Source organism: Salvelinus namaycush, chromosome 39 (assembly GCF_016432855.1).
Source record: "Salvelinus namaycush isolate Seneca chromosome 39, SaNama_1.0, whole genome shotgun sequence".
Taxonomy (NCBI): Eukaryota; Metazoa; Chordata; class Actinopteri; order Salmoniformes; family Salmonidae; genus Salvelinus; species Salvelinus namaycush.
The window spans coordinates 23,489,955-23,517,839 of record NC_052345.1 but is presented as its reverse complement, the minus strand read 5'-3'; the positions used below and the strand labels follow the sequence as shown (position 1 = coordinate 23,517,839).

The following is a 27,885-nucleotide window of genomic DNA, read 5'->3' as shown; positions in this document are numbered from 1 at the left end:
CGAACTCAATCAGCATGACAGAGTGATCTCCAGCCTTGTCCTCGTCAACACTCACACCTGTGCTAACGAGAGAATCACTGACATGTTGTCAGCTGGTCCTTTTGTGGCATGGCTGAAATGCAGTGGAAATGTTTTTTGGGGGGATTCAGTTCATTTGCATGGCAAATAGGGACTTTGCAATTAATTGCAATTCATCTGAACACTCTTCATAACATTCTGGAGTAAATGCAAATTGCCATCATACAAACTGAGGCAGCAGACTTTGTGAAAATTCATATTTGTGTCATTCTCAAAACTTTTGGCCACGACTGTACACTGAGAAATGATGCGTTGCACCAGATTTAGCTATTTTCCATATGCACTCCTCTACTACATAGAAGAGCATAGTCCAGAACTCACCCTCTGGGTCCAGGAGCTTGGTAAGCCCCAGATGCTGCTCAGCCAAATTGAAGGCATTCTGCAGGTTGTGGTGGGCATTGGACTTTTTCAGCTTGTCAAAGTCAATCAGGTCTGGCCTTTACACGAGACAAAGCATCATACAACAGCACCGGTCACACAGTATACCACCAAAGAATCACAAGGTAAATACCCAGATGTCATTTACCTGTTGAAATGTTAGTTATGTTCCAATATCTCAAAGATTCAACACAATTATACCAAATGACGTACAGTAATGCATCAATAAATCCCAAAGACACCAAAAAGTAGTTATTTTAACATTACTCTATTGTAAATAAGAAAATAAATCGTCATAAATGCGGGGGGTTGGAGGTGGGATAAAAAAATATATATTGGGTCATTACATGTGACCATATAAAGTAAATAGCAGACTGTGACATAAATCACAAAGGATAATTGGTCTGAATTACATGAGAAAAATGATCTGAAATATGTTAGGAACGTTGTAAAATGTGACCCACAAGGGCATGAAGGACAGTTGATCAAACAGACTCTTGTTACCTGTGCTTATGGATGAGGGCATTGAATGCCATGCCGTCTCGCCAACTGGTGCTGAAGTTGTGAATGTTCACGTTTGGATAGCTATAAAGAACAAAACAGATTACAACAGATAATACGATGTGTTCAATGTTCAAATTCATTCCCAAAGCAATTTCTATATAATTCAAGATGTGGATCTTCTTCTGGAAGTTTCTGAAAGTAAATGAAAAGTCACAATGGTGTTGCTGTCTAAATAAATGTATATCTTTAGGAGGATTGTTTAAGTCAAGTGGTGGAACTGAGAGCTGTAATATAGATGACCCAAGTCTAACTATTTCAAATCTCTAAGAAACGTGTCTGAAAGCAAGGTGACAGTCAATCACTCACCCAGCAGTCTTCATCTGGCACCAGAGGAGCAGGGCATCCTTGGCTGATCTCTTCTCCTTGTTGTCTCCATCAGTCTCAACACTAATGTCCTGGATCTGTCACACAGACAATGATACAACAGCACCCGTGAACAGTCTCAAATAAAAAATCTAATTTTATTTGGCACATTCGCCAAATATACCAGTTGTAGACTTTACTGTAAAATGCCTATTTACGAGCCCTTTCCCAACAATGCCGAGTTAAAAAGTAAGAAAAATAATAATAATAGTAATACATTAAAATAACAATTACACAGCTATGTACAAGGAGTACTGGTACCGAGTCAATGTGCTGGGGGTACAAGGTAGTTGAGGGGATTGAGGTAATATGTAAATGTGGGTAGGGGTAAAAGTGAGTAGGCGATCAGGATAGATAATAAACAGAGTAGTGGCAGCGTGTGGGAAGAGTGTGAAACAGCGTGAATGTGTGTGAGTGTGTATGTTGAGAGTGTCAGTGTAGTATGTGTGAGTGTGTGGGTAGAGTCCAGTGAATGTGCATAGAGCCAAAGCAAGAGAGTCAGTGCAACAACAAAAAAAGGGAGTCAATGCAAATAGTCCGGGTAGCCATTTGATTAACTGATCAGCAGTCTGATGGCTTGGGGATAGAAGCTCTTCAGGAGCCTTTTGGTCCCAGACTTGGCACTCCGTTACCACTTTCCGGAGAGAACAGTTTATGACTTGGGTGACTGGAGTCTTTGGCTTCCTCTGACACCGCCTGGTATAGTGGTCCTGGGCTATACGCATTACCCGCTGTAGCGCCTTGCGGTCTGATGCCAAGCAGTTTCCATACCAAGTGGTGTGCTCTCATACATTGCCTACATATCTTATTCATGTTATAACATAATCTTTATGTAAATAATTGACTGTGTAATATGTGTGCTGAGAAGTACAAGTTAGTATTAGATCACTGTTATAAAGGATGAGGCCCTACAGTAAATAAGCTTTTGACGCTCAGTTGGATTGAAATCTGCATACTGGCCAACTCTCCTCACGGAGAACAACTGGGTTTGTTGCTCACATACCAATAACAACATACATGATTCAGATAATCGAGACCCTGCTGTACACAATAGGTCTCCAGGATAATAATAGAACACTGGCTAAGTGAGCGTTCAAACCAGACAAATGGATGCACAAAAAACACAGCAATTCAATGGTTTTCAACGGGAGCAGTGCTTTGGGGGAGGCCCTCGGGTTGTGTTGCGCTGTCCGTTATATATGTTGCAAAGACTTATCCATCACCCAATTGAAAACCTAGAAAAGCATGTCTAGCAAATAATTTCTCCCCACCACACCTCTGCATCAGACATACGTTTCATGCGTTTTGGTTTGAAGACTCTCTTACCTGGAACCTGAGAATGATGGTCCAGATGAGGCCCAGGGTGAGGCGGTGGTTGCCGTCGACGATGTCATGTGAGCCCATGTTTTCCAGGTGGACCCTCTGCTCCTTGAGGAACTGCAGGGCCTTGTCCACATTCTCCAGGCAGTGGATACGCATCCGTCCCCTGGTGGGCTTGGGCTGGGGAGACAGGACAGGACACCGAACACGTCAGCTACAAGAGTTTCACACGTTTCTATTTACATTTTAGTCATTTAGCAGACACTCTTATCCAGAGCAACTTACAATCAGTTGAGAGTGGCCGTAGGTTAAAAAAATAAGTTGGTGACACTTTATTTCTTGTTATAAGCATGTACAGTATGAGCCCTTACACTGTCTAATTATAAGGCTTCCCCAAAAAATTATAGGATCATACATGCTGTCACGTTCCTGACCTGTTTTCTGTTGTTTTGTATGTGTTTAATTGGTCAGGGCGTGAGTTGGGGTGGGTAGTCTATGTTATGTGTTTTCTATGTTGGGTTAATGGTTTGCCTGGTATGGTTCTCAATTAGAGGCAGGTGTGTGTCGTTTCCTCTGATTGAGAGCCATATTAAGGTAGGTTGTTCTCACTGTTTGTTTGTGGGTGATTGTTCCTGTGTCAGTGTATACCACATGGGACTGTTTCGTTTGTTTGTTCGTTTTAGGTAGTCTGTTCCTGTTCGTGCGTTCTTCGTCTATATGTAAGTTCGTTGGTTTCAGGTCTGTTGCCTTCGTTTATTGTTTTGTAGTTTGTTCTAGTGTTTTGTCAGTGTTTTCGTCTTTCATTCAATAAATCAGTATGTATTCCTCACCTGCTGTGCCTTGGTCCGTTCATGCACCACAAGACGAACGTTACACATGCTCATGGCATCATAATGCATTATACTTGTTGGCCTAAAGTTAAAAGGGATAGTTCACCCATATTACACATTGCTTTCCAGTCTATGGACAAGGTATGACAGCCAGCCATGCTTTGGTTTAGTTTTCCTGTCACTGTTTTAGCATTGTGGCATAAATCCCATACAAGTCATGGTAGCGATATTAGCATTTTTCGCACATCAAGTCCAAATCATCCAAAAGTATCTGAAATTTATTGTGAGGATAATATCGGTCCCATGACTTGAATGGGAATTGTGCCACAAATGCTAACACATTAGCATGTGGAAACAGTGCCAGTGAACTAAACCAAAGCATAGATTGCTGTCATACACTTTTTTACATTTTACAGACGCTCTTATCCAGAGCGACTTCATACTTTTAAATATTTTTTTTTCATACTGGTCCCTCATAGGAATCTAGCCCACAACCCTGGCGCTGCAAGCACCATGCTCTATCAACCAGCTCTACCAACATAGTTACACAGGACTTGTCCATACCTTTTCCATAGACTGCTTACAGGGTAAGGAAACCAATATGTAATTTGGGTGAACTATCCTTTTAAGTTTTAAATTATATTATTCCCATGCCATTAAAAAGCATGTTCATACTGATATGTAGTTCTGTTTTTGTTTGTACATTACATGACCAAAAGTATGTGGACACCTGCTCATCAAACATCGCATTCCAAAATCATTGGCCTTAATATGGAGTTGGTCCCCACTTTGCTGCTATAACAGCCTCCACTCTTTTGGGAAGGCTTTCCACTAGATGTTGGAACATTGCTCTGGGGACTTGCTTCCATTCAGCCACAAGAGTATTAGTGAGGTCGGGCACCGATGTTGGGCGATTAGGCCTGGCTCGCAGTCGGCTATTCAATTCATCCCAAAGATGTTCAATAGGGTTGAGGTCAGGACTCTGTGCAGACCAGTCAAGTTCTTCCACACCGATCTCAACAAACCATTTCTGTATGGACCTCGCTTTGTGCATGGGGGCATTGTCATACTGAAACAGGAAAGGGCCTTCCCCAAACTATTGCCATAAAGTTGGAAGCACAGAATCGTCTAGAATGTCATTGTATGCTGTAGCGTTAAGATTTCCCTTCAGTGGAACTAAGGGGCCTAGCCTGAATCATGAAAAACAGCCCCTGACCACTCCTCCACAAAACTTTACATTTGGCACTATGCATTGGAGCAGATAGCGTTCTCCTGGCATCCACCAAACCCAGATTAGTCCGTCGGACTGCCAGATGGTGAAGTGTGATTCATCACTCCAAAGAAAGCGTTTCCACTGCTCCAGAGTCCAATGTCGGTGAGCTTTACACCACTTCAGCCGACGCTTGGCATTGCGCATGGTGATCTTAGGCTTGTGCGGCTGCTCGGCCATGGAAACCCATTTCATTAAGCTTCCGACAAACAGTTCTTGTGCTGACATTGCTTTCAGAGGCAGTTTGGTACTCGTTAGTGAGTTTTGCATTGGAAGACAGACGATTTTTACACCCTATGCGCGTCAGCACTCGCCAATCCCGTTCTATGAGCTTCTGTGGCCTACCACTTCTCGGCTGAGCCGTTGTTGCTCCTAGACATTTCCACTTCACAATAACAGCACTTACAGTTGACCGGGGCAGCTGTAGCAGGGCAGAAATTTGATAAACTGACTTGCTGGAAAGGTGGCATCCTATGACGGTGCCACGTTGAAAGTCACTGAGCTCTTCAGTAAGGCCATTCTACTGCCAATGTTGTCTATGGAGATTGCATGGCTGTGTGATTCATTTTATATACCTGTCAGCAACTGGTGTGGCTGAAATAGCCGAATCCCCTCATTTGAAGGGGTGTCCACATACGTTTGTATATACTGTATAGTGTATACACTTTTACAATTGCCTGGTAGTCTACATGAAATCAAAAGTGCAATCATGGTTGCAAATTCAACCTGACAAAAAAAAGGCCTAAAAGTGCAAACTTAAATCTAATTCAAGATCACTTCAAATACATTCAAGTTTAAGTATATGACATGTATTTGATGGGTTTTATATACACAACATGCCACTTCTTCACTCTCCTAAAAGCAGAGGATGCAGCTGACTATTTTAATCTGATGAAAGTGAATGAGTAACCCGGCAATAAAGCAGCCCTCTGCCCTCTGATGTGCGTGGAGACTTTACTCTGAGGTGTGGTTTTGGAGGAGCAGAAGAGGGGGGACTAGGCCTTTGTGCAGGCAGGGGGAAGTCAACCCTATTCAATCAAAATTGCAAAAAATTGGAAGCGGGCACGTTTGGATTGAAGTACTCAGCAAAACTGAGTCAATAGTGTAAAACAAAAACATAACTGCTTATTTAATTTAAAATACAGCACTGTACATACCTAGTTTTTCACTGTGTTGAAAGAAGAAAATGTATCCCCGAAAACAGATGATGGTTTGGATTGAAGAATTCAAAAATGTACTTACTGTATCTTAACACCATTTCATTGACACCCAAGTGAGAGTGAAAGCAAAATCCCTATTCAACTCCTATTGCTGAGTCAGTCAGCACAATACACTGCTGACCTCTAAGGCATGTGTGTTTGTCTCTATCTCTGTGTGTGTACATGTATGCCTGAGTGTGTGTCTCTGTGGAGACACACTGGCATGCTGTGTGGTGGCGCAGCTCTTTGAGATGCAGATTTATACTCTGTAGGAGCGCCAGCTGAGTAGCAATGACATAAGCACTTTTCTACCAGACCATGAGATCATGTACAGGAAGCATCATTCCTACAGAATCTACAGGTTCACTTTACTTAATCATTGCTGAAAGATGACGTACAAAATGTGGGGAGACCATGGCTTGCATTTTATATGCAATGTATGTACGTACACACACAGCTGGGTATTCTACATTTTAGCAGACGTTCTTATCCAGAGCAACTAGGGATAAGTGCCATGCTCAAGGGCACATCAACAGATTTTTCACCTAGTTGGCTCAGGGATTCGAACCAGTGACCTTTCGGTTACAGGTCCAATGCTCTTAACCGCTGGTAAGCACATTCTGTATGTATAGTATCTTGAATTATGTCATAAAAAAAGTGCTAGGTAGTAACAAAAAGATATTCAGTGCTTATGAGCAGTGATGTACTGGTAAAAACATAGGTGGTTAAACTATTATAGCTGTAAATAAAGTAGTAGTCCCTATATTTTCAATACATTTTCCCGCAGTAAGTGGGTAAATGCTCGCACAAAATAAAAAAGGTCTGTAAATGACATTTATGTGTATTTACCCTCCACTACACCACTACTTCTCAGTGCTTATTAATACATGACTTGTGTATGATCTATTTACTGGTTTCCATATCATGATACCTGAAGACACACATAACAGGGTCAGAAGAACATTGGTATGGGGCCTATGCAAGTCGAATCATCCTCCTATGTGTTGCACAATATCCTGGTAACCTAATATGGTACCAGACCTGGGTTCAAATAGTATTTACAATCTTTCAAATACCTGGAGTTTTTGCTTGAGCCTGCCTGCGGTGCCAGATGGGCGGGGTTTGCAGTTTTGGGACTATTCCATTGTTAACATTGCACCAAGAAAGCTCAGTCAAGCGCAGCTTAAGTATTTGAACAATTCCAAATACTATTTGGTCCCATGCCTCTACCTGGCAAATAGCTGTTACCTGCTGTGCCTAAACTCAAATCGAGTTACACATTGACCAGGAAAGTGACAAATTAAACCCGGCACAAGGCGTGCTCAGAGAAAGTAATTCATGTCTTGTAGTCCTTTTTCACAATAGGAAAAGCAAAAATAAGAGTTGGGGATTACAACAGCCAAGTACCTTAATACAATACAATACAAAAGGGAAAGCCCTTTGAGTTTTGAACATCAACTGCTGTTCGTAATTGCACACATGGATTAACCCAATAGCCACATGGCATAAAGCCCACAAAGTCAACTCTGGACCTCAAAGTCAGTTCCACTGTCACACCCTGATCTGTTTCACCTGTCCTTGTTATTGTCTCCACCCCCTCCATTGTTATCCCCCATGTCTTGTATGTTCCAAGTCAACCAGCCTTTTTCCCGTACTCCTGCCTTTGCTATTCTCCTTTTTCTAGTCCTCCCGGTTTTGACCCTTGCCTGTTCTGGACTCTGTACCCGCCTGCCTGACCATTATGCCTGCCTTGACCTTGAGCCTGTCTGCCACTCTGTACCTCCTGGACTCTGAACTGGTTTTGACCTTTTGCCTGTCCACGACCATTCTCTTGCCTACTCCTTTTTGGATTATTAAACATCGTAAACTCCAACCATCTGCATCTGGGTCTCACCTTGTGTCATGATATCCACTACATTTTTTTCATTGTTCCCCTCTAATCAGGGACTGATTTAGAACAGGGACACCAGGTGTGTACAATACATTCAGGTAGAACAGAAAACCAGCAGGCTCCGGACCTCATAGGGTAAGAGTTGCGTACCCCTGCAATAGAGTATCCTTGGTAGATTACATTATGGGATGTGCCTTGTTGGGTATTTTCTAATAGAGTGAGACATCTTATCGGGCGCCTTGTACATGATAACAAGCCTGGACAGCGGACCCTTTGATGATATATGGCTTTGACCGTGTGAATATCTTTTCCCGACATCAGCAACAACAAAAAAATCCCAGACAGCCCACCTGCTTCAATAACTGCACTTTAGTAATATACACTGAATGTACAAAACAGACTGACCAGGTGAATTCAGATGAAAGCTATGATCCCTTATTGATGTCACTTGTTAAATCCACTTAAATCAGTGTAGATGAAGGGGAGGAGACAGGTAAAATAAAGATTTTTAAGTATTGAGACATGAATTGCGTATGTGTGCCATTCAGATTTTGAATGGGAAAGACAAAATATTTAAGTGCCTTTGAACGGTCTATGGTAGTAGGTGCCAGGCGCATCAGTTTGAGTGTGATAAGAACTGCAACACTGCTGGTTTTTTCACAATCAACTGTTTCGTGTGTATCAAGAATTGTCCACCACCCATAGGAGTGGTAATTGAATGCGAACTTCACAAAAAAAATGGAATTGTTAAAACCTTTCTAGCCTGTCTATCTATGGGAAACAGAGTTGACATGTTATGCTCAAACCGCTCAGTTTTCCACCACAAAACACCAGAAAATTGCAAAAGAGTAGAACGAAATGACAAGCTTTTACACTGATTTGACTATTAGATGTTCAATCTTTCTTTAGGAAAAAATATTCAAAAATAAAAAGTTTCACCTCCTCAAAATGAGTGTTCAGTTCACGTAACAGGGCTGACCTTAAAATGAGGGACAGATGTAAATGAATCAGTAATCACAAGAAATAAATCATCTTCAGAAATGACAAACTAAGGCTTTACAATGATGGTGAAACTTGGAGAAATGTTGTCGTTAAGTGGATTCAAATCTTCCTAGAATTACACAGGGTTGACGGAGGGACATGTCAAAATGCTGAATTTTGGCACTTTAATATGTCTTTATTCATATTAATTGAAGTATTCAGTTACTGTGTATTATAAATACTGTGTATTAAAGGGCACTTCATTTAATATAACACGCTTTTAAAATGCAATATAGGTGCAAAACTGCTACTTAAAATATCAAAATGGACGCAAAAGGCACTCTTTTCGTGGAACGACCCTCAAGTATCTCAGAATAGAAGTTCTGATCTAGGATCAGGTCCTCCCTGTCCATGTAATCTCATTCATTGTGATCTAAAAGGCTAAACTGATCCATATAAGCCCGGGTAGCACGGTACTCACCAGTTTCTCCCCAGAGAGCACCTCCAGCAGTTTGATGAGCATGCGTCCATCACTCAGGTCCCTGTACAGGTCCGTGATGCGGCAGGACACCCGGGAGAGGTGAGAGTTCACCCATTTGGTGAAGGTCTTCTTCTGCACCGCTTCGCGCTCATCTGGAGAGAAAAGAAGACAGGGAATAAAATGAAGAAGGAAGAAATAAAGAGAAGCTATGTCAAAGTGATATGTCATTAAATTAATTAAACACATTTTTTTTAGCAGACATGCTTATCAAGAGAGACTTACAGGAGCAGTTAGGGTTAGGTGCGTTGCTCAAGGGCACATCGGCAGATTTTTTACATAGTCGGCTCAGGGTTTTGAACCAGTGACCTTTTGGTTACTGGCCCAACACTCTTAACTGCTAGGCTACCTGCTGCCCTATGTTTGCCAAATTAGCAGTGTTGGGGAGTAGTGAACTACATGTAGTTCAACTAGTAATTAAACTACATTTTGCAGTAGCTTGGTGGTAGATTAACTAAATTAAAATCTTGGTAGTGTTTGCAATCGTTAATTGCTTTTTGACCATGTAGCCGTGTAGCTAACTACTGGAACTACACACTACTTTTTTGGCAAAAAGAGAAGAAAATATGGGTGGAATACTCAGTATTATATAATTTTTGGGGCATCAGACGTTCCTAAATCTCACTTGAAATATCGTTTTTGTGTTTAAGAGAGTGATCTGTTCTTGCAATTTCTAATCTATGACATTTAAGATATAGATATTATAATTTTTCCCAATATAAGCTTTGATGTAGTGAACTACTTTGTCAAAGTAGCTTTAGTTAAGGCTATGGAAGATAATAATGCTGGAACAAGACATTGAAGTATAGTTAACAGCTCACACTGTCCCTATACAGCCTGGTCTTTTAATTTCAAGTCTGAAATACTATAGAGTAGTGATCTAACTAATCAACTGCTGTAATCATCCCCTGATTAACTGAATAAGGTGTTTTAGTGCTGGGCTAAAGCATATTTAAAATGTGAACTCCCTGGGTCCCCAAGGTTAGATTGAAAATGTCAATAAGCTTGTAAGACTGCCCTTCAGATGTAACACTTTTTACATAAACAAAATAAATACTGTGTAGCTAAGTATTGTGGCAAATGATGGAACCCATGTGTTGTTATATACAGTAACAGTAATGATACTCATTGTATAATTGTGTCATATGAGAGGTTTTGGTCATTGTGGGTGATTGGCCCGCTTTGTCACATGCAACTCATCATCCTTTCATGATCCAGATATTAAAACAACTAGACTGGATTGGGACTGGTGGCCTTGCCTCTTCAGACCAATTGCAGAATTTCTTACGGCTTCCTCTCTTGGTCTCTCCACTGAGATGAAGGAAATGGACAGGTGAACGCAAATGCTTGATAGGGGGTCGACCATATTGTTTGCCATCTGTTCTGGGTTCCCAGGACAGTGTGCATGAAAGTGAGGAGACAAGGGGAGAAAGCCACTGCAGACTAATGAGATACAGCCATAGCTTTAAAATGTTTTTAAAAAAGTGAAGGTGGGAATCCTGTTTATGTTCGGGGCCCTTGACAGGGACAATGCCCCACCCTCTGGCTCAGAGTTCATATCCATGAACACAAGGCGGGTTTATTTATAATCCTCCCCAATTTTCCTGTTATTGCATTCCTTATCCCTGCAAAGACGTAAGCATGTGATTTGATTGTTCGTTTGCCACATGGCGGAATGAGAGAGATGACCTTGCCGCATGCAGGGCTGGCTGCACCTTGCGATGAACTCCAAGGCCCTCTTGACTTTTTTGTTATGAGTGATTTATTTGACACGTTTGACGATCTTGCCGAAAGAATAACAATTGGAGAAGGTCGAACCTATTCCTCACATCCCCCCCATTCCTGCAACATGAAACATTATATCAACATATGAAATAAAAAGGTATCCTTTGACTATAAACACTATTGATTTGGAATCGACCGCTCAGTTAATACTGAACCCTGACCACAATTGTACTGTGTATGACTTCACTAACTAGACTCAGAGCCCACCTCCTGCCTGCTGCCCTACCCCTCGGGGGTACAACCAGCTATCATCACAGACGCTGCTGAGGAGAGGACGGCTCATAATAATGGCTGGAAAGGAGCGAATGGAATGGCATAAACACATGGAAACCATGTGTTTGATCTATTTCATAAAATTCCACTTATTCTGCTCCAGCCATTACCACAAGCCCATCCTCCCCAATTAAGGTGCCACCAACCTCCTATGCATCCAAACCCATTTCTGTGGCATTATTGCAACATGGTAACATCACCACAAGCGTTACATAGAGGTACATGCTAGTGGGGATTTTTTAAGGAGTCTTCTGTGAGACAGGAGGACAAGACAGAGCTGGACAGAACAACAGTGTTCCTCTCCTCCATCACTGCCCTAGCTCAACTCCGGGGAGGGCTTGCTAGAGGAATGTTGCACTAGCATCTGGTCTTATCGTTAGGTAAACACACAGCTCCCGTACCATTAACACAGCTTGAAGAGTAAGTTTTAGCTGTTTAACAACAAAAAACTGATGCCAATGAAGACGATTTCAGGTCGTTCATTAAAACAAGGCTACGTCAGGTCGTTTCTCATTTTTCAAAGACCTCGGGCTGATGGGAAAATGATAACCATATCCCCCTACTTGGCCCTTCGAGATACTGCTAAGACAAATACATAATTTATTATGTGAATTGACAACCATATTTTTAAAATGATTCCAATGTCATCTCAATGCCATTTTTAGCAGATGATCGCTTTAGGACCTTTATGCAATAGAGGAAGTTCAATTCAATCAATACTACTAATATTTTTGGGGGGGTTGAGTACCGCCAATTGAGATTCTTAGTTTGTGCTATAAAATGGCTCTGTTGGTATAAAGAGGTTTTAGTATCAATCGTTATAGTAAGTAGCTAGGTTTCCATCCAATTGGTGACAGATTTGAATGTGAATATTCTAAAATCTGCATAAAGAAAATATGCTAATTTCCCCACCAGTGTGTGTTTCCGGAAAACAGACTTTTTTCGGATAAAAATCAGTGCGTGATGATCTAAAGTTCAATGTGATTCCAACTCTACCAATAGTTTTGTCACAAAATAGCAGTGATGTAAAGTACTTAAGTAAACATACTTTGAAGTACTATTTAAGTCGTTTTTTGGGGTATCTGTACTTTATTTTACTATTTATATTTTTACTTTACTACATTCCTAAAGAAAATTATGTATTTTTTACTCCATACATTTCCCCTGACAACCAAAAGTACTCGTTACATTTAGAATGGCTAGCAGAACAGGAAAATTGTCAAATTCAGGCACTTACTGTATCAAGACAACATCCCTGGTCATCCCTATCGCCTCTGATCTGGCGGACTCACTAAACACAAATGCTTCGTTTATGTCTGAGTGTTGGAGTGTGCCGCTGGCTATCCGTAAATAAAAAAACAAGAAAATGGTGCCGTCTGGTTTGCTTAATATAAGTAATTTGAAATGATTAATACTTTTACTTTCAATACTTAAGTATATTTTAGCAATTACATTTACTTTTGATACTTAAGTATATTTAAAACCAAATTCTTTTAGACTTTTACCCGATTTTTATATGAATAAAGACTTGCTATTAGTGATTCATTTTATGCAGAAAAAAACCTGTCCCTCTTTTAAGGTCAACTGAGGGAAATGTTTATCATTTTATACAGGAGTAATAAAGGCCTAGTGCAGTAATTTGTGGGAATGTATTTTTATTCATTTTTTAAATATATTTTTTTATATTCATTATCTCTTTATTGTGATTTATCAGGGGGTGCCAGCACCCTCAGCACCCCTACTTCCCGCGGCTATGCAAATGGAACCTAATTTGTGGAATAACCCATATATTCAAGTATATCCACTTATTTATCGGAGGCTATTCATGAATTTCTTACTATTGCACTGATTAATAGTGTCCTTTAGTCCTAATCGTGTTGGATATCACTCTCTTCCAGAGAAAATCATCCCAAGTTGTGACCTTGACTTGACCCACAGCTCTATTGTCTTTGGAGTTCAGGAACAAAGAAGCAAATCTAACCAGCTGGGATATGAGCAGTCTGGTCATCATGACTGACACAGAATAGAAACTATTGATTTATTGACGCATCTTGTATCTCTGTCCTGGGGGCTAACTCTCCGGTTCCCAAAAGCGAATCTCTCATCTTATCTCAACAGGGATACACATTCATTCAAATTCCAGTTTGGTTTCTTTTCTCTCTGTTTTTTCCTCTTTCCAGGTTTCGGCAGGAAAAGGAGATCTTGATTAGGGCACTACTCAGGAATTGCAGAGTTCAAGGCACTTTGGATCACTACCCCACCCTTAGCTGGCAGGAAATACTTAACATGGTGAAAGATTCCATTCTGCACCTCTAAAGCACTGTTCATGTTCAGAGCTAATTACCTATTGACAAGATTTACAGTCTGTAGTCTGTATTTCAACCACTCTTGTGAGGGAAGTCGAATGATTGGCAGAGACTGAAAACAATCATTCAGAGGGACAACAATAACAACAGCCATTTTGTTTAGGCCTAGATATACATATTATATGATATAGCATTCATTGGCAAACTAACAAATGAACAGACTAGAAATCAGTATCCAAAGGTGGAAGACTGGACATCTTAGTAAAGCAGTTCAAAGGTTGCTTCCTTCTTCCCTCACTGTTGAATCAACATCCTGTGGTGTGTGGCGGGCCAGAAGATTGAAATTCTTCCTGTGTGTAAGGGCTGGATTAATGGATGAGGTCACACTGCCATGTTTAGGGGTGACTAACCTCAGGACAAATGCGTTGTCAAATCAACATCTAACCTTGGTTAATATTTGATTGAGTTGTCAGACAGGAAGTCAACTTCATGTAAAACCTGAAATTCTATTGTTGATTGTTGTTTGAAAACTAGATCGAAATTATACAAAAACTGGGTGTGTTAATGATGTTTTGCCAACAAACAGGCAATGTTGATGTAATAACATTATGCTGACAAAACACATGGGAAAACAAGGAAAACATAAATACCAGCTACCGTACTTGACAAGATGTCTCCATGTCATAAAGTGGATAAAGTCCCTCCATTGATAGAAGGGTAAAACAGATCATCAATCAGATAAGTCATGGTGTTATGGCAGATGGACTGTTTGTTCTTTAATAAGGCCTCAGATTATCACACAGGCAACTACCAACAGCTATATATTTCAAATCAATGACTCAACATCAACATTTCCCCGGCAGTCAATGCCTGGTAAAAGGGAAAACAAAGCACTAAACAGAACATGGCTTTGTGTCCATTTACACACAGTTAAAACATTCACTACATTTCGGTATCACTCACTCTTATTTATGTCTTTGGATTATCTGACATGTTTTATCATTACTTAAAGTAAAGATGTGTTTGAAAACCTCAAGATCATTCTTACTATTTTCAAAAGTCATGATAGCACTATATTTTACAGTACAGTTTCCACTGGTATTTACCTGGTATTAACTAGGACGATGGCCGGAATTCAATCCAATCACGCTTTGTCGACAAAGCGCCTTTAAAAGGTAATTTCCGATTTAGCCGACATATGCAGCGTTTACTGTGAATGCGTCACAAAAGCCCGGGAACATTGCCTTTAAAAGCTGCATTATTGACCAAGCACAGTCAGATTTAATCCCAGCCTATGCACATATTATTCTCTGGTACTTATCAGAATTCAACAACTGAGGGCATAACAGAAGTTAACCTTCAATGATATATTTCGGAGTATCCTGCAAATGGGGAGTCAAGGTCAAATAGTCAGTCAGCGTAGCTAAATCGAGTAAATCAAACTTGTTAAGGCCAGAACTGCACTCTTTTTCAACACGCTCTCTCAAGTTTGCCCCCCTTCCCCAACCAACCCATTCAAAGACTTCTTCAGTTCCATGACTTTGTTGCCTTCTTTTTTGTCTCTCCATAAAATATTTTCTTGCCAGCAGAACAGACGTTCATTTAGAGACTGACTGTGGTGGAAACCGGGTTGGCAGGGGCCTGTTTGCCGACAAAAGTAGTACTTCAGCACTTAAGTCTGTGTGGTGGTAGTCCAGGTCATTGGTGTGGAGAAGTAGCTACAGTCTGGTACAAAAGCGACTGGAGTGCATCTAATAACTCTTTTTTCACTATTGTGCCGACCCAAACAATACAATGTTAGATCGGATATTGTCTTTTCACACTGTCCTTTCCAGCACGGCTTTAGCAACTATGGTGGATATGTAACCTAGCCAGCGCAAGCTTGTCAAAGCAAATTATTGACCTAAAAACCCCACTTCAAGGACCCAGATTAAGCCTACTCCTGGATAAAAAGGAGCAATGGAAAATCTCCATTAAAAGTGCTTTTAAGTACAGGAGTACAACCAGCCTTAAATGTATTAGATAAAACTGAAAAATACATGAGACCTGACAATGCACTTTCAATTTCCTTTCGGTTGATACAGCCACGGGACAGCTGTACAAAATTATTTGCTAAATGTTTTTCACAGTTCATGTCTGTTTGTAAAAGGTCACTGGCACAATGACACCACGTGGTTATGCTGAAAATATAACACTTTTATGAACTATGAACCAGAGAGCTCTGCCTAATATCAGGTCATGCGATAGACTAGATTCCTGTCCAGGGGGTGTATTTGTACATCAAGCTGTCTCACGCTACAGAAACAGGAGATAGGCTCCTGTTCCATGACCAGTTCTGGGTCAAACAAGGCTACTACTTACTCTGGCTACAATCAAGGGTCACGGGGATACAACCAATGGTAATCCTACTCCCTTTACACTATGTCTGAAATCTTCAGTTGAACGTTACTGTTCCTAATAACATTTGTTATTTATTGAACCTTTATTTAACTACGCAAGTCAGTTAACCTCTTGACGCTAGGGGTCAGATTATATAGATTTTTTTAAATAACGTTCCCAAGGTAAACGGACTATTTATCAGGTCCAGAGCGTAGAATATGCATATAATTTACAAATTAGGATAGAAAACACTCCAAAGTTTCCAAAACTGTCAAAATATTGTCTGTGAGTATAACAAAACTGATTCTGCAGGCGAAAACCTGAGGAAATCTAACCCGGAAGTGAATAAATAAATAAATAAATATATATCTGTGTTTCCTGGCCCGTCTTTCTTCCATTTAAAGGGGTATCAACCAGATTCCTTTTCCAATGGCTTCCTCAGGCTGTGACCATGCTTTAGACATAGTTTCAGGCTTTTATTTTGAAAAATGAGCGAGATTTTTCTAAACTAGTCAGGTGTCCTCTGATTAGTTCCTGCGCGCGAGAGGGTTAGCGCTCCATTTTCTTTCTCTCTTTTATTGAATAGGTTACGGTCCGGTTGAAATATTATCGATTATGTTTGTTAAAAACAACCTGAGGATTGATTATAAAAAACATTTGACATGTTTCTACGAACATTACGGATACTTTTGGGAATTTTCGTCGAACGGAACAAGGCTTTGGTTTTCTGAACATAACGCGCAACCCAAATGGCGTTTTTTTGTTATAAAAGTAATATTTATCGAACAAAAAGAACATTTGTTGTGTAACTGGGAGTCTCGTGAATGCAAACATCCGAAGATTATCAAAGGTAAGCGATTCATTTTAGTGATTTTCTGACTTTCGTGACCATGCTAATTTGGGGATAGCTGTTGTAGCATTGATTGATACACTCACAAAAGCTTGGATTGCTTTCGCTGCAAAGCATATTTTCAAAATCTGACACGATAGGTGGATTAACAACAAGCTAAGCTGTGTTTTGGTATATTTCACTTGTGATTGCATGATTATAAATATTGTTAGTAATATTTTGCGCCCTGCAATTCAGCGGTTGTTTAGGAAAATGATCCCGCTAAAGGGATCCGTAGCGCAGAGAAGTTAAAGAACAAATTCTTATTTACAATGACAACCTACCCCAGCCAAACTCTCCCCTAACCCGGACGACGCTGGGCCAATTGTGTGCCGCCCTATGGGACACCCGATTGTGATACAGCCCAGGATTGAACCAGGGTCTGTAGTGACGCCTCTAGCACTGCGATGCAGTGCCTTACACCGCTGCGCCACTCGGGAGCCTGTTACAGTAGTAGTGTTGGTCCACAATTTCAATTATCAGCACACCAGGTCAATCCATAAATGTAGTCATATCTTCACTCAATTTAAGAAATAAATATGACGAAGCATAACTATTTCAAGCTAGCAGTACATGACACAAGAATAGTAATCAATAACGTTGACTCTGATGTTTTATCAATTCAGTCATCCCATGACTTAGTAAAAGCCAATAGACCAGAGGGTGAAAGTTCAAGTCTATATCTCTCAGTCTTCCTTTTCATTCTGGCTGCTTTACAACATTGGATTAGAGGTTTCTGCAGTCAGTAAAATCTACACAAAGCTACATATTAACAAACGGCACACATTCATCCAGTCGTATCCACGTAGTTGTTGTGGCCAAGTTTATACCATTCAAGTGAGCCAAACTGGACACATTCTGACTATTGCTGTAAATTTAATGAGCTATTAATGAAAAGGGGACTTACATATAAAATGTATAGAAGAGACACATTCAACAACACAATAGTGCATTCAGACACAATTATTCATAGAGAGACTGAGTTAATGACTGATATTATCATGTGGCAAAAACCACATTCTCTTTGGGATGAGAGAAACCCCAACAAAGATGTCAACAAAAGACATCTACATGTCATCAAGGACAGCAGGACTATAAAAAAAAATGTTACTATGATAATGGTTACATTAGCATGTTCATTTCTCATTTTTTCTGTTGTAGTCTAGCCTGGGGTTCATCATAATGAAAATATGAAAATGAATGTAAAAAATGTATTTAGAAAATAAGTAATTTTATAGTAAATATACTAAACAAGAGTAAACAATATCACACAATATAACACAATGACATACTGTATAACTAATAGTAATATATGCCTTTTTATGTAAAAGGCCCTTATACTGTGTAAAAACATGTTGTTAAGCGCTATCATTTCCTAGAATTTGGCTCCTTGAAAGTGTATTTCCATGGGATGGCTGGACAAAACAACCACTCCCACCTTCCCTGTCCCCTTTCATGCTATTGTTGTCCTGACTACCCACTAGGAACTAGCATGCATGCCGTTTAGATAGCATTGTGGATTGTGTGTTTGTAGACAGAGGGCCTTTTTCGAAAACAGCTATTTAGTATTTTATTGTCAACACTAAATTAATATCCCCCAAAAAAGACAGCCTTATTATCCAGTCTGAAAGTCATCCTTTTGTCAGATCATAGTGCTGCCATACTAAACGTGTCATACCCACCACTAACAGTTACCGTTTCCTTTAGGATTATCTAAGAAGTAAAAGAACAACAATGAAATATAATGCTCTTCATCCACATAACATTACCCTGATAAAGAACTGCCAAATTCAACACAGACGATCCAGAATTCTCTCTCTAGACTCCACAGTCTATATGCTGACAGAGCATATAGCATAGCAACACCTACAAACAAAAGGCGCCTATAGCCTCCAGCATTCACTTACCTTGAAGCTGTTTAAAGCGCCCTTCTAACATGTTGTAGTTGAAAGCCACCTGAGCGGGGTAACCAGAGTCCGGCTCGGTGAATTGTACATCTTTCCCACCCAACTCCCAGTCCATTTCCATAGTTCCAAACTAAAACTGGGACCCGCTGAAAGAAAATTTCCCCTCAGAAAAAAACACAAGCACAGCAAGGCGAAAAACGTAGGGAAGTTAAGAAGGGATCCAATGGGCTCTTTTAGCCTCCTACCACCACCACCCTTGCTACACCACAAGCCCCAAAAAAGAATCCAGTAAAAGTAACAAAAGGAAGTAATATTCTCAAGGACACCACTCTTCCCAGAACAGCCACTGAATGAACAGGAGTGGAGAAGCTGGATCTGTGTCAGATAGGGGGCACAACATGCTTCTTCTTCTCTCTTGATTGTTCTGTCTTCCCTCTCAACCCATTCAAAAGCAGCCTCCACCCCACCCCCTCTCACGCCCCTCTCCCTCTAGGTTGTGAGCTGCTCACCCATTCAGGAGTGCACACTTTTGAGTGGTATTGTGGTATTTCCCCCCCCCCAAAAAAATCACTGCACCTCATCCTCAACTGGCAGACAGTTAAGGAAGGTGTCCAATAAAAAAGAGAATGAAAGGGTTTTCCTCACACACAGCACACCTTTCATAAGTCTGCAGGGAAAAGTGGAGGAGGGGATGGGTTTAGAGAGGGAAGAGGTGTTTGTAATTTCGTCACTGGCTAGCCACGGCCTGGGAGCTCAGTGATGATGTCACCGCCTCATTTCCATGCAGTGGGGAGAAAGAGGGAGGACGTTGGGTCGTACCAAGCCTGAAGAGAGGAGGGGGTAGAGGGAAGCTAGCCAGGATACAACCCTGCCAATTCCCAGCATTGTTGTTCAGTCAGTGACAGAGGAAAAATCTGTCCATTCCAGAAATGTATAAATGCTGGTTTTAAATAATGTGAGCGACCAATGTCCTGTCAAAAAGTGACCCTACAAACATCCTGTTTCAGAGGTGAACTGAACGCCTCCCCCTCTTTCTTCCTAATGGATGAATAGTCCGCATATTGGCCCGTGAATGGTTGCTTCCCAAACAAAGGAGGAGCAGAATCAACCAGTTTCCACTAGGCAGAACATCACAAAACGAAAAGGATTCTGATTACAAATCAAACATAAATAGCCAAGGTACCTCAGCGAACACTGCCAGGGAAAGGACAGACATAGATTTCTCTCAAAGCAGAGACACTTTCTATAACAGTTAGTGTTTCATATTCTGAGCTAGTCATTAAAAAAGTGTGGTCACACAAACAAAGTAATTGTAAAGTCCAGATAATCCTAGTAAATACAACCAAATTTAATCCATACCATACAAGACTCTGACAAAATGTTTTCCATAATGATTCCCCCTTGGATTTAGCCACTGACTCAACCATGTTACCTTATATTCATGGCAGGCTCAGGAGTTCTCTGCCGCAGTGTATTTTTGCTACATACAGTAGCAGCACCATCAACAATATCCCATTTGTCCTCCTCCTGTTCACGAGAAAGCCTTGTGGCGAAGGAGGAGGCCACAGATATGCTACCTTATATCTACTCCTCATGATGTTATGAATTCACGCTCATCTCAATACCACGATGTCTTGCCGTCATTTGTTTTCCAGCAACTGTGCGAAAAGACAAATCAAAATCATTACAACAATGGACACAGGGAATGAGAAAAGGCCAGAAAGGCCTCCCGGGTTGCGCAGTGGTCTAGGGCACTGCATCGCAGCGCTAGCTGTGCCACCAGAGACTCTGGGTTCGCGCCCAGGCCCTGTCGCATTGGAGTTTGTCAGAATTTGTGGGTGTTTGTTTGTCCACCCGCCTCTTGAGGATTGACCACAAATTCTCAATGGGATTAAGGTCTGGGGAGTTTCCTGGCCATGGACCCAAAATATTGATGTTTTGTTCCCCCGAGCCACTTAGTTATCACTTTTGCCTTATGGCAAGGTGCTCCATCATGCTGGAAAAGGCATTGTCCATCACCAAACTGTTCCTGGATGGTTGGGGGAAGTTGCTCTCAGAGGTTGTGTTGGTACCATTCTTTATTCATGGCTGTGTTCCTAGGCAAAATTGTGAGTGAGCCCACTCCCTTGGCTGAGAAGCAACCTCACACATGAATGGTCTCAGGATGCTGTACTGTTGGCATGACACAGGACTGATGGTAGCGCTCACCTTGTCTTCTCCGGACAAGCTTATTTCCGGATGCCCCAAACAATCGGAAATGATATTCATCAGAGAAAATGACTTTACCCCAGTCCTCAGCAGTCCAATCCCTGTACTTTTTTCAGAATATCAGTCTGTCCCTGATGTTTTTCCTGGAGAGAAGTGGCTTCTTTGCTGCCCTTCTTGACACCAGGCCATCCTCCAAAAGTCTTTGCCTCACTGTGCATGCAGATGCACTCACACCTGCCTGCTGCCATTCCTGAGCAAGCTCTGTACTGGTGGTGCCCCGATCCCGCAGCTGAATCAACTTTAGGAGATGGTCCTGGTGCTTGCTGGACTTTCTTGGGCGCTCTGAAGCCTTCTTCACAACAATTGAACTGCTCTCCTTGAAGTTCTTGATGATCCAATAAATGGTTGATTTAGGTGCAATCTTACTGGCAGCAATATCCTTGCCTGTGAAGCCCTTTTTGTGCAAAGCAATGATGATGGCACGTGTTTCCTTGCAGGTAACCATGGTTGACAGAGGAAGAACAATGATTCCAAGCACCACCCTCCTTTTGAAGCTTCCAGTCTGTTATTCGAACTCAATCAGCATGACAGAGTGATCTCCAGCCTTGTTCTTGTCAATACTCACACCTGTGTTAACGAGAGAATCACTGACATGATGTCAGCTGGTCCTTTTGTGGCAGGGCTGAAATGCAGTGGAAATGTTTTTTGGGGATTCAGTTCATTTGCATGGTAAAGACGGACTTTGCAATTAATTGCAATTCATCTGATCACTCTTCATAACATTCTGGAGTATATGCAATTTGCCATCATACAAACTGAGCAGCAGACTTTGTGAAAATTAATATTTGTGCCATTCTCAAAACTTTTGGCCACGACTGTAGTTTGGGACCCCAATCCAGTTTGGGACCAGATTATATAATTTGTGTGTAATTTGTGACAATGTATACTTATCACCTAATCAAAGTATTGATAACAAACCAACGTTATCAGCCATCTGTTTCTGGCCCTAGCCTTAGACCTCTCTCTGGAATATGGCTATCACCTCCTCTGGCCAATAATACAACCCAGAGGAAGGAGGTGGTGATGCTCCCTCCCTGGTCTCTTCCCACTCCACTATCTGATCCCACTGGCTCTCTACTCTTATAGGCATGGTAAATCTTGTTTCATTCCAGTGGAAATGTTTTTGGGGGATTCAGTTCATTTGCATGGCAAAGCGGGACTTTGCAATTGATTGCAATTCATCTGATAACTCTTCATAACATTCTGGAGTATATGAAAATTGCCATCATACAAACTGAGGCAGCAGACTTTGTCAAAATTAATATTTGTGTCATTCTCAAAACTTTTGGTCACGACTGTCGATGCTGCTTTCGCAACAGCTAATGGGGATCTTACAGTTTTTTCTGAATGTTTAGACACTAACAGTGATTCTTGAAGTACTATCTCTGAAACCAATAACACTTGTAGCCAATGCATTTACCAAGGGTGCCAAACTGAATGCACGTTCTCTGCTTTACACTCAGTTTGTAATTTAATAAACAACTTCTAGCAAAACTGTAAACATTGGTGTCTACATTGCTACACTAGTTTGCAAATTGCCTTTCCACATTGACATGTGGAAACACTTTCAGATAATGAGTTCACTTACAAATCAGAGCTTGAGCACTATAAATAGACCACAGGTAAACATTTGGTTTGGACTACAATGGAGTCCAATATTGGACAAAGACTAAGAGGGGTGAAAACTAGAGGAGGACGAGGAGGTGAAGAAGTAAGAGGAGGAGGAGAAGGAAGAGTTGAAGTAGGATGGGGAAGAGGAAGAGGAGTCAGGAACATAATAACTGATGAAATCAGAGCGACTGTGGTTGACCATGTTGTCAACCATGGGATGAGCATGAGGGATGCCATGGGATGAGCATGAGGGAGAATGGGCAATGAGTTCAACCAAATCTGAGCCACTATACTGTTGTTGTTGGATATTTCAAAATGACAACCGGTAAGTAACTGTAAGTGCTGTTGTCTTACTGGTACAGTAATATGTACTGTACTTGCCAAATGAGAATGATCTATCACTAAAAACATTCAAATGTTTTTACAGAACTGCAAGAAAACCAGTATCTGGTTGAAGAGGTTGACTATTCACCCGAGAGCAGGAGCCCCACATTGTAAATATGATCATTGCAAATAACTGCATCAGACGCAGAGAACTGCAGGACCACATAATGGCAGATAACACCATATTCCAAAACGTCAGCGTGAGTCTCTTTACACTATCTTATCATTGGTACTGGATCTGGAAGTGTATGGTGCTACATCATATTGACTGATCCCTGCCTCTTCCTACTGTGCTACATTGTTTTGTCTTCTTTCTTTCAGAGAGTCATGGAGCTAGAAGCAGATGCAGTGCATCATGAGCTAATATATGTGGACGAGGCAGGTTTCAACCTTGCAAAAACAAGGGGCCGTGGCAGAAATATCATCATACACCGTGCCATCATCAACGTCTTGGGACAACGTGGTGACAACATAACAATGTGTGCCACGGTTATTAAATTACAATAAATGATTTATATGAACAGCATGATGTGAAATGGAACTGTTAAATGGCATGCAATGCCTAAACGTGTTTTCTGTGCGGCCTTCTCGGCATGATCAATCATCAACGTTCAGTGTGTGTGTGTGTATGTGTGTTTGTGTGTGAGTGTGTGTGCTGTCGTAGCGTACCGTAGGCCTATTTACTTACACAAAGTCGCCATAAATTCGCTGCGTGCGACGCGTTCTCCAACCACTCCATTGCAAACAGCAAGTAGGTCTACAGGCTATATAGATCAGCGTTAAAAAAGATGGCCATAGTCTATCCTCCCCAAGAACGTATGACAACTGAAGAGAGGATATGCCGAGAAAGAATGGTAAATTAGCCGAAATGCAAAAATACAAAATATGCAGGTGCGACATAACCAACTCTCTGGATCCATTCGTACATTAGACCAGTCATCACAACACTAGCACCCTACCATATTTAGGCCTACTCAAGTCCCCAATAGAAAACATCTCTTAAGCTACATGGCTTCTATAAATTGAATTGCCTACTATATGTGCAGCGACCTCTCGACGTAGACAACGTCCAATCTCAATCTCCCTCTCACATTCAAATCTCCACTAATGTGTGGCACTGGCAGAGGCTCAAATATAAACTGTTGCTAATCACAAAACGGCTGATACACTATGACCACAAAAGCACTTGAGGAAATAAACATTTGCAAAAAAAAATCACAACGTTACGTTAACAAAAGCGGGCGCACGGTTGGCTACTGGTCAGATTCGCAGACAATTGACCCACTGCGCTATTCATTGTGCTGAATCTCCACTAGCCTAGGCCTGTTTGTTTAGCGGAGAATCTGATGTTGCCTGTGACAGTCACCACAATAAGTGTCTTATCATGAAGTATAAACAGCCACAACCTTCCCAAATTCCCCCGATAGCAGGTGCAAGGGGAGAGAAAAGAGTCAACAAGCTGTCTGACATCTTTCAGTCAAAGGTAGGCTAAAACGAATGTAATTTTCACTAAACCTCATAATATTTTACCAGTCGGCCAGTGCTTCATAGGCCTAGGCTACCTTAAAACTAAGCTACAACAAAATAGTGTTGTGACTTTGACATGATTTTAAATGGATTAAATTGCAACAAATACAAAAAGAACACTTTAGATTCATGTGTATATTTCTCCATTTACAGTGCCAGATTTTCCTATGCTTTTAAATAGCACTTCCGGTTGGAACAGAAATTTCTTGCAATTTTCTCAGGATGGAAAATTGGTAGAATCTCTGGAAAATATTAAACCTTACTTACAACTACATCTTTGTAAGATGAGCATTGTACTGTATTTCTCTCTCATGGCCATGCGGCTGGGTTGTCAAGAAATAAAAAAATGCCACCCCACGTCAGTACGTGAAGGAAAAGGTGATGTCTTTGCAATTCAGCTACACCTGTAAGAGGTCATAGCCAGCATTCTTTAATCTGGTGATCCACCTGAAGGAATTAAAGTAATACAACTCAATCTGGCAACCCTGAAACGAATGAGACGACCTGCCATTCATTGTCAGGGGGCCTGATCCTGAACCAGATGGTACACATTAAAGTGGCAATATGTAACATTTTTGGCGACCTGACCAAATTGACATAGAAATGTGAGTTATTGATTGATCATTCTACTTGAAAACAAGTCTAAGAAGCGGTAGATCTGTTCTATGTGCACTATTTCTATGCTTTCTGTTCTTAAGTTTTGTTTTTGCATCTTTTACTTTCGGTTTTGTACACCAGCTTCAAACAGCTGAAACAACAATATTTTTGGTTATGGGAAATATAATTTACAGTGGTTTAGAAGGCACAATGACTCTACACTATACTAGCTTATTTTGTCACATAAACTGAAATCAGGTGAACTATTAGAGTTTTAGCAACCAGGAAATGTCGGCGCGATTTCTGCATATCGCAACTTTAACAGAGTATGTTGGCTGCTCGTGTGGGGGGGTTACAGAGTTACCAAGCCACTGGGAATGTAATGATGTCACTTCCTGTTTGAGTCATATGGTGCGAGATGATTCTCAGATGCAATAGTAACACCATTGCTGTAAACATCAAGCGGGCCCTCTTCAATCAAATGTTTTGAATTCCTTTTCCCGTTGACTTCATTCTCATTTTACAAAGTTTTATTGCAGAACAAAGTTTAATAGCAGAAAGACCAGTCTAGTAGGTAGGTGTTCATGTAGCCATTGAAGACACTCTTGACTGTAGCAAGTGGAGGTGGGGGAGAGGCGTATGCTCTGCTGGGCAGGAATGCAGGAAAACAATCGGAATGCAGAGGGCTTTTATTTTTCGAGTTCTGTAAACAGCTTGTGGTCTCCGGGCCAGAAAGAAGAGAAACCAAGGAACACTTTCTCATTTCTATTTTTGATCATTTTTTCTCTCTTGTCAAAACACTTTGCTTAATTGCAGGGCTGGTTCTGTGCAGGCATTTACCTATTGAAACTCTCTCTGTTCCAGTAAGCATAGGTGACTTTGCCATGGGGATTTTGTACATAATCTCTCATTTAAAACAGCTCAATGATAGAAAGTCACAACTATTCTACTATTACCGCCAACAATAATTGCTTACAAATGTGCACCAAATGATCACTTCTTATTTTCTAAGTTTAATTTCTCAACACACATTGATCTATATACAAATTAATGATGTGGTTTCCGAGCAGTTTCAAAGAGGTTTCTTCCATATCTTCCTGTATCCGTCTGCAAACATCTACTTTGAGCGTTTGCTTTGCCTGCCTGGAGTGCCAGGTGGGTGGGGTTTGCACTTTTGGGATAATTTTTATTGGTTTCATTGCATCAGGCAAGCACAGCTACAGTATTTTGAATAGTATTTGAACCGAAGTCCAGGTGTACATCATCATACGACCATTGCTATTCTATGAGGTTAAGTGAATGCAATGCAAACAACAGGGGTTATCCTGACACACTCTCTCCTCTCTGCCTCACTCACCTGCCAGGGCCTTGATGCGCGAGCGCTCGAACAGGCGAGCCGAGCTGTTCTCGTTATCCCACTCTTCATCCCAGCGGTTGTTGACCGTGTCGCCGCTACTGTACTGCTGCGTGATCTCCATGTGTTCATATTCCGCGGCTACTGTCGTCATCCTGACCTTTCACCTTGGACCTTTTCACCGATTACACTTCCTCATCAGTGGCTTCTGATGAAGCCCTGCAATCACAGAGACAGAGAGAGACATGTTCACATACACGCCACATTCAGTTAGGAGAACAGGGCTGTATTAGGTGTAGGATGAAGTTGCCCCGAGATGCTGATCTCCGGTCAGTTTAGCATATTCCCCTCTAATGGTTTGTGGTTAGGGTTGTGGGAGGGGAAGCTGATTCTAGTTCTGTACCTGGGGTGAACTTCTCCCAGCAGTGGAATTACATATTGTAGATGGCGTTCCAAGTCGTCAATATGCTGTCATGCTGTGCATCTCAAAATACTGCTCTTATCATATTAATGTGGTTGTGAGATCTGATCGTCTGTGCAGCACGACTGCAGAAAAGATGACCTGGAATGCAATCATTGTATAAGGGCAGAACTATGGGGATATTTTGAGTAAGATTTCAGCCTGATTTATCACGCTATACTCTCGGTTCATAGGTAAACAAATGGAGCAATAGGACACAATGTCTATCTCTTGGTTTAATCACATTTTCCAAATTTGTCAAGGATTTAACACAATTACAGATTTGTGAAAAGTGAGAAAATTGTGAAAAGTGAGAAATTGAATGACAGACACATTTTTTCATAATAGAAATGACAGAGTGAAATGGAGACAACAGTGTTACAAATGTAAGTTGTGTTACCCCACTCAAAGTGAATTAGCCAACAATGTGTTGCTGATGCCTAAGGACAAAACTAATCAAGACACACAGTGCCATCTTCTGGTAAAACCCAAGACTCACTTCTACCAGAATGTTTTCTATCAAATATACCACAATCAATCAGGGTAGCCCTTTCCTGCAGTCAATGAGCAAAAGCACACTCTTTGGCGTCATGGGTGGAAAGTTATTCATATTTTTCACAATTTCATCATTAATAAAGATAATAAAAATTAAACAACGAAAATTCTGTGTTTCTATGTCAAACAGTTTTGTTATATTTCAGTCTTCTGTGATATATATAAAGTTGATGGCAGC

At 41.1% G+C, this 27,885-nt stretch overlaps 1 protein-coding gene and 1 long non-coding RNA gene across 2 annotated transcripts in view; one reads left to right on the top strand and one right to left on the bottom strand.

The window, feature by feature from the left end:
- The window catches only part of LOC120032363 (spectrin beta chain, non-erythrocytic 1-like), an 86,007-nt gene extending 59,129 nt beyond the window's left edge, over positions 1–26,878 (bottom strand). Inside the window, exons 1-7 of the mRNA XM_038978407.1 lie at positions 26,696–26,878; positions 18,952–19,041; positions 9,356–9,507; positions 2,710–2,883; positions 1,327–1,421; positions 961–1,041; positions 400–515 (exon numbers count right to left, since the gene is read on the bottom strand). Of these exons, the coding sequence (XP_038834335.1) occupies positions 400–515; positions 961–1,041; positions 1,327–1,421; positions 2,710–2,883; positions 9,356–9,507; positions 18,952–19,041; positions 26,696–26,846 (859 nt within the window). The 5' untranslated portion in view covers positions 26,847–26,878. The remainder of the gene's footprint in view (positions 1–399; positions 516–960; positions 1,042–1,326; positions 1,422–2,709; positions 2,884–9,355; positions 9,508–18,951; positions 19,042–26,695) is intronic.
- On the top strand, positions 16,082–23,702 carry LOC120032364. Its single transcript, XR_005473817.1, has 3 exons — positions 16,082–16,175; positions 23,258–23,414; positions 23,536–23,702. It is a non-coding gene; the product is annotated as an uncharacterized LOC120032364 (long non-coding RNA).
- Positions 26,879–27,885: the final 1,007 nt, after the last annotated feature.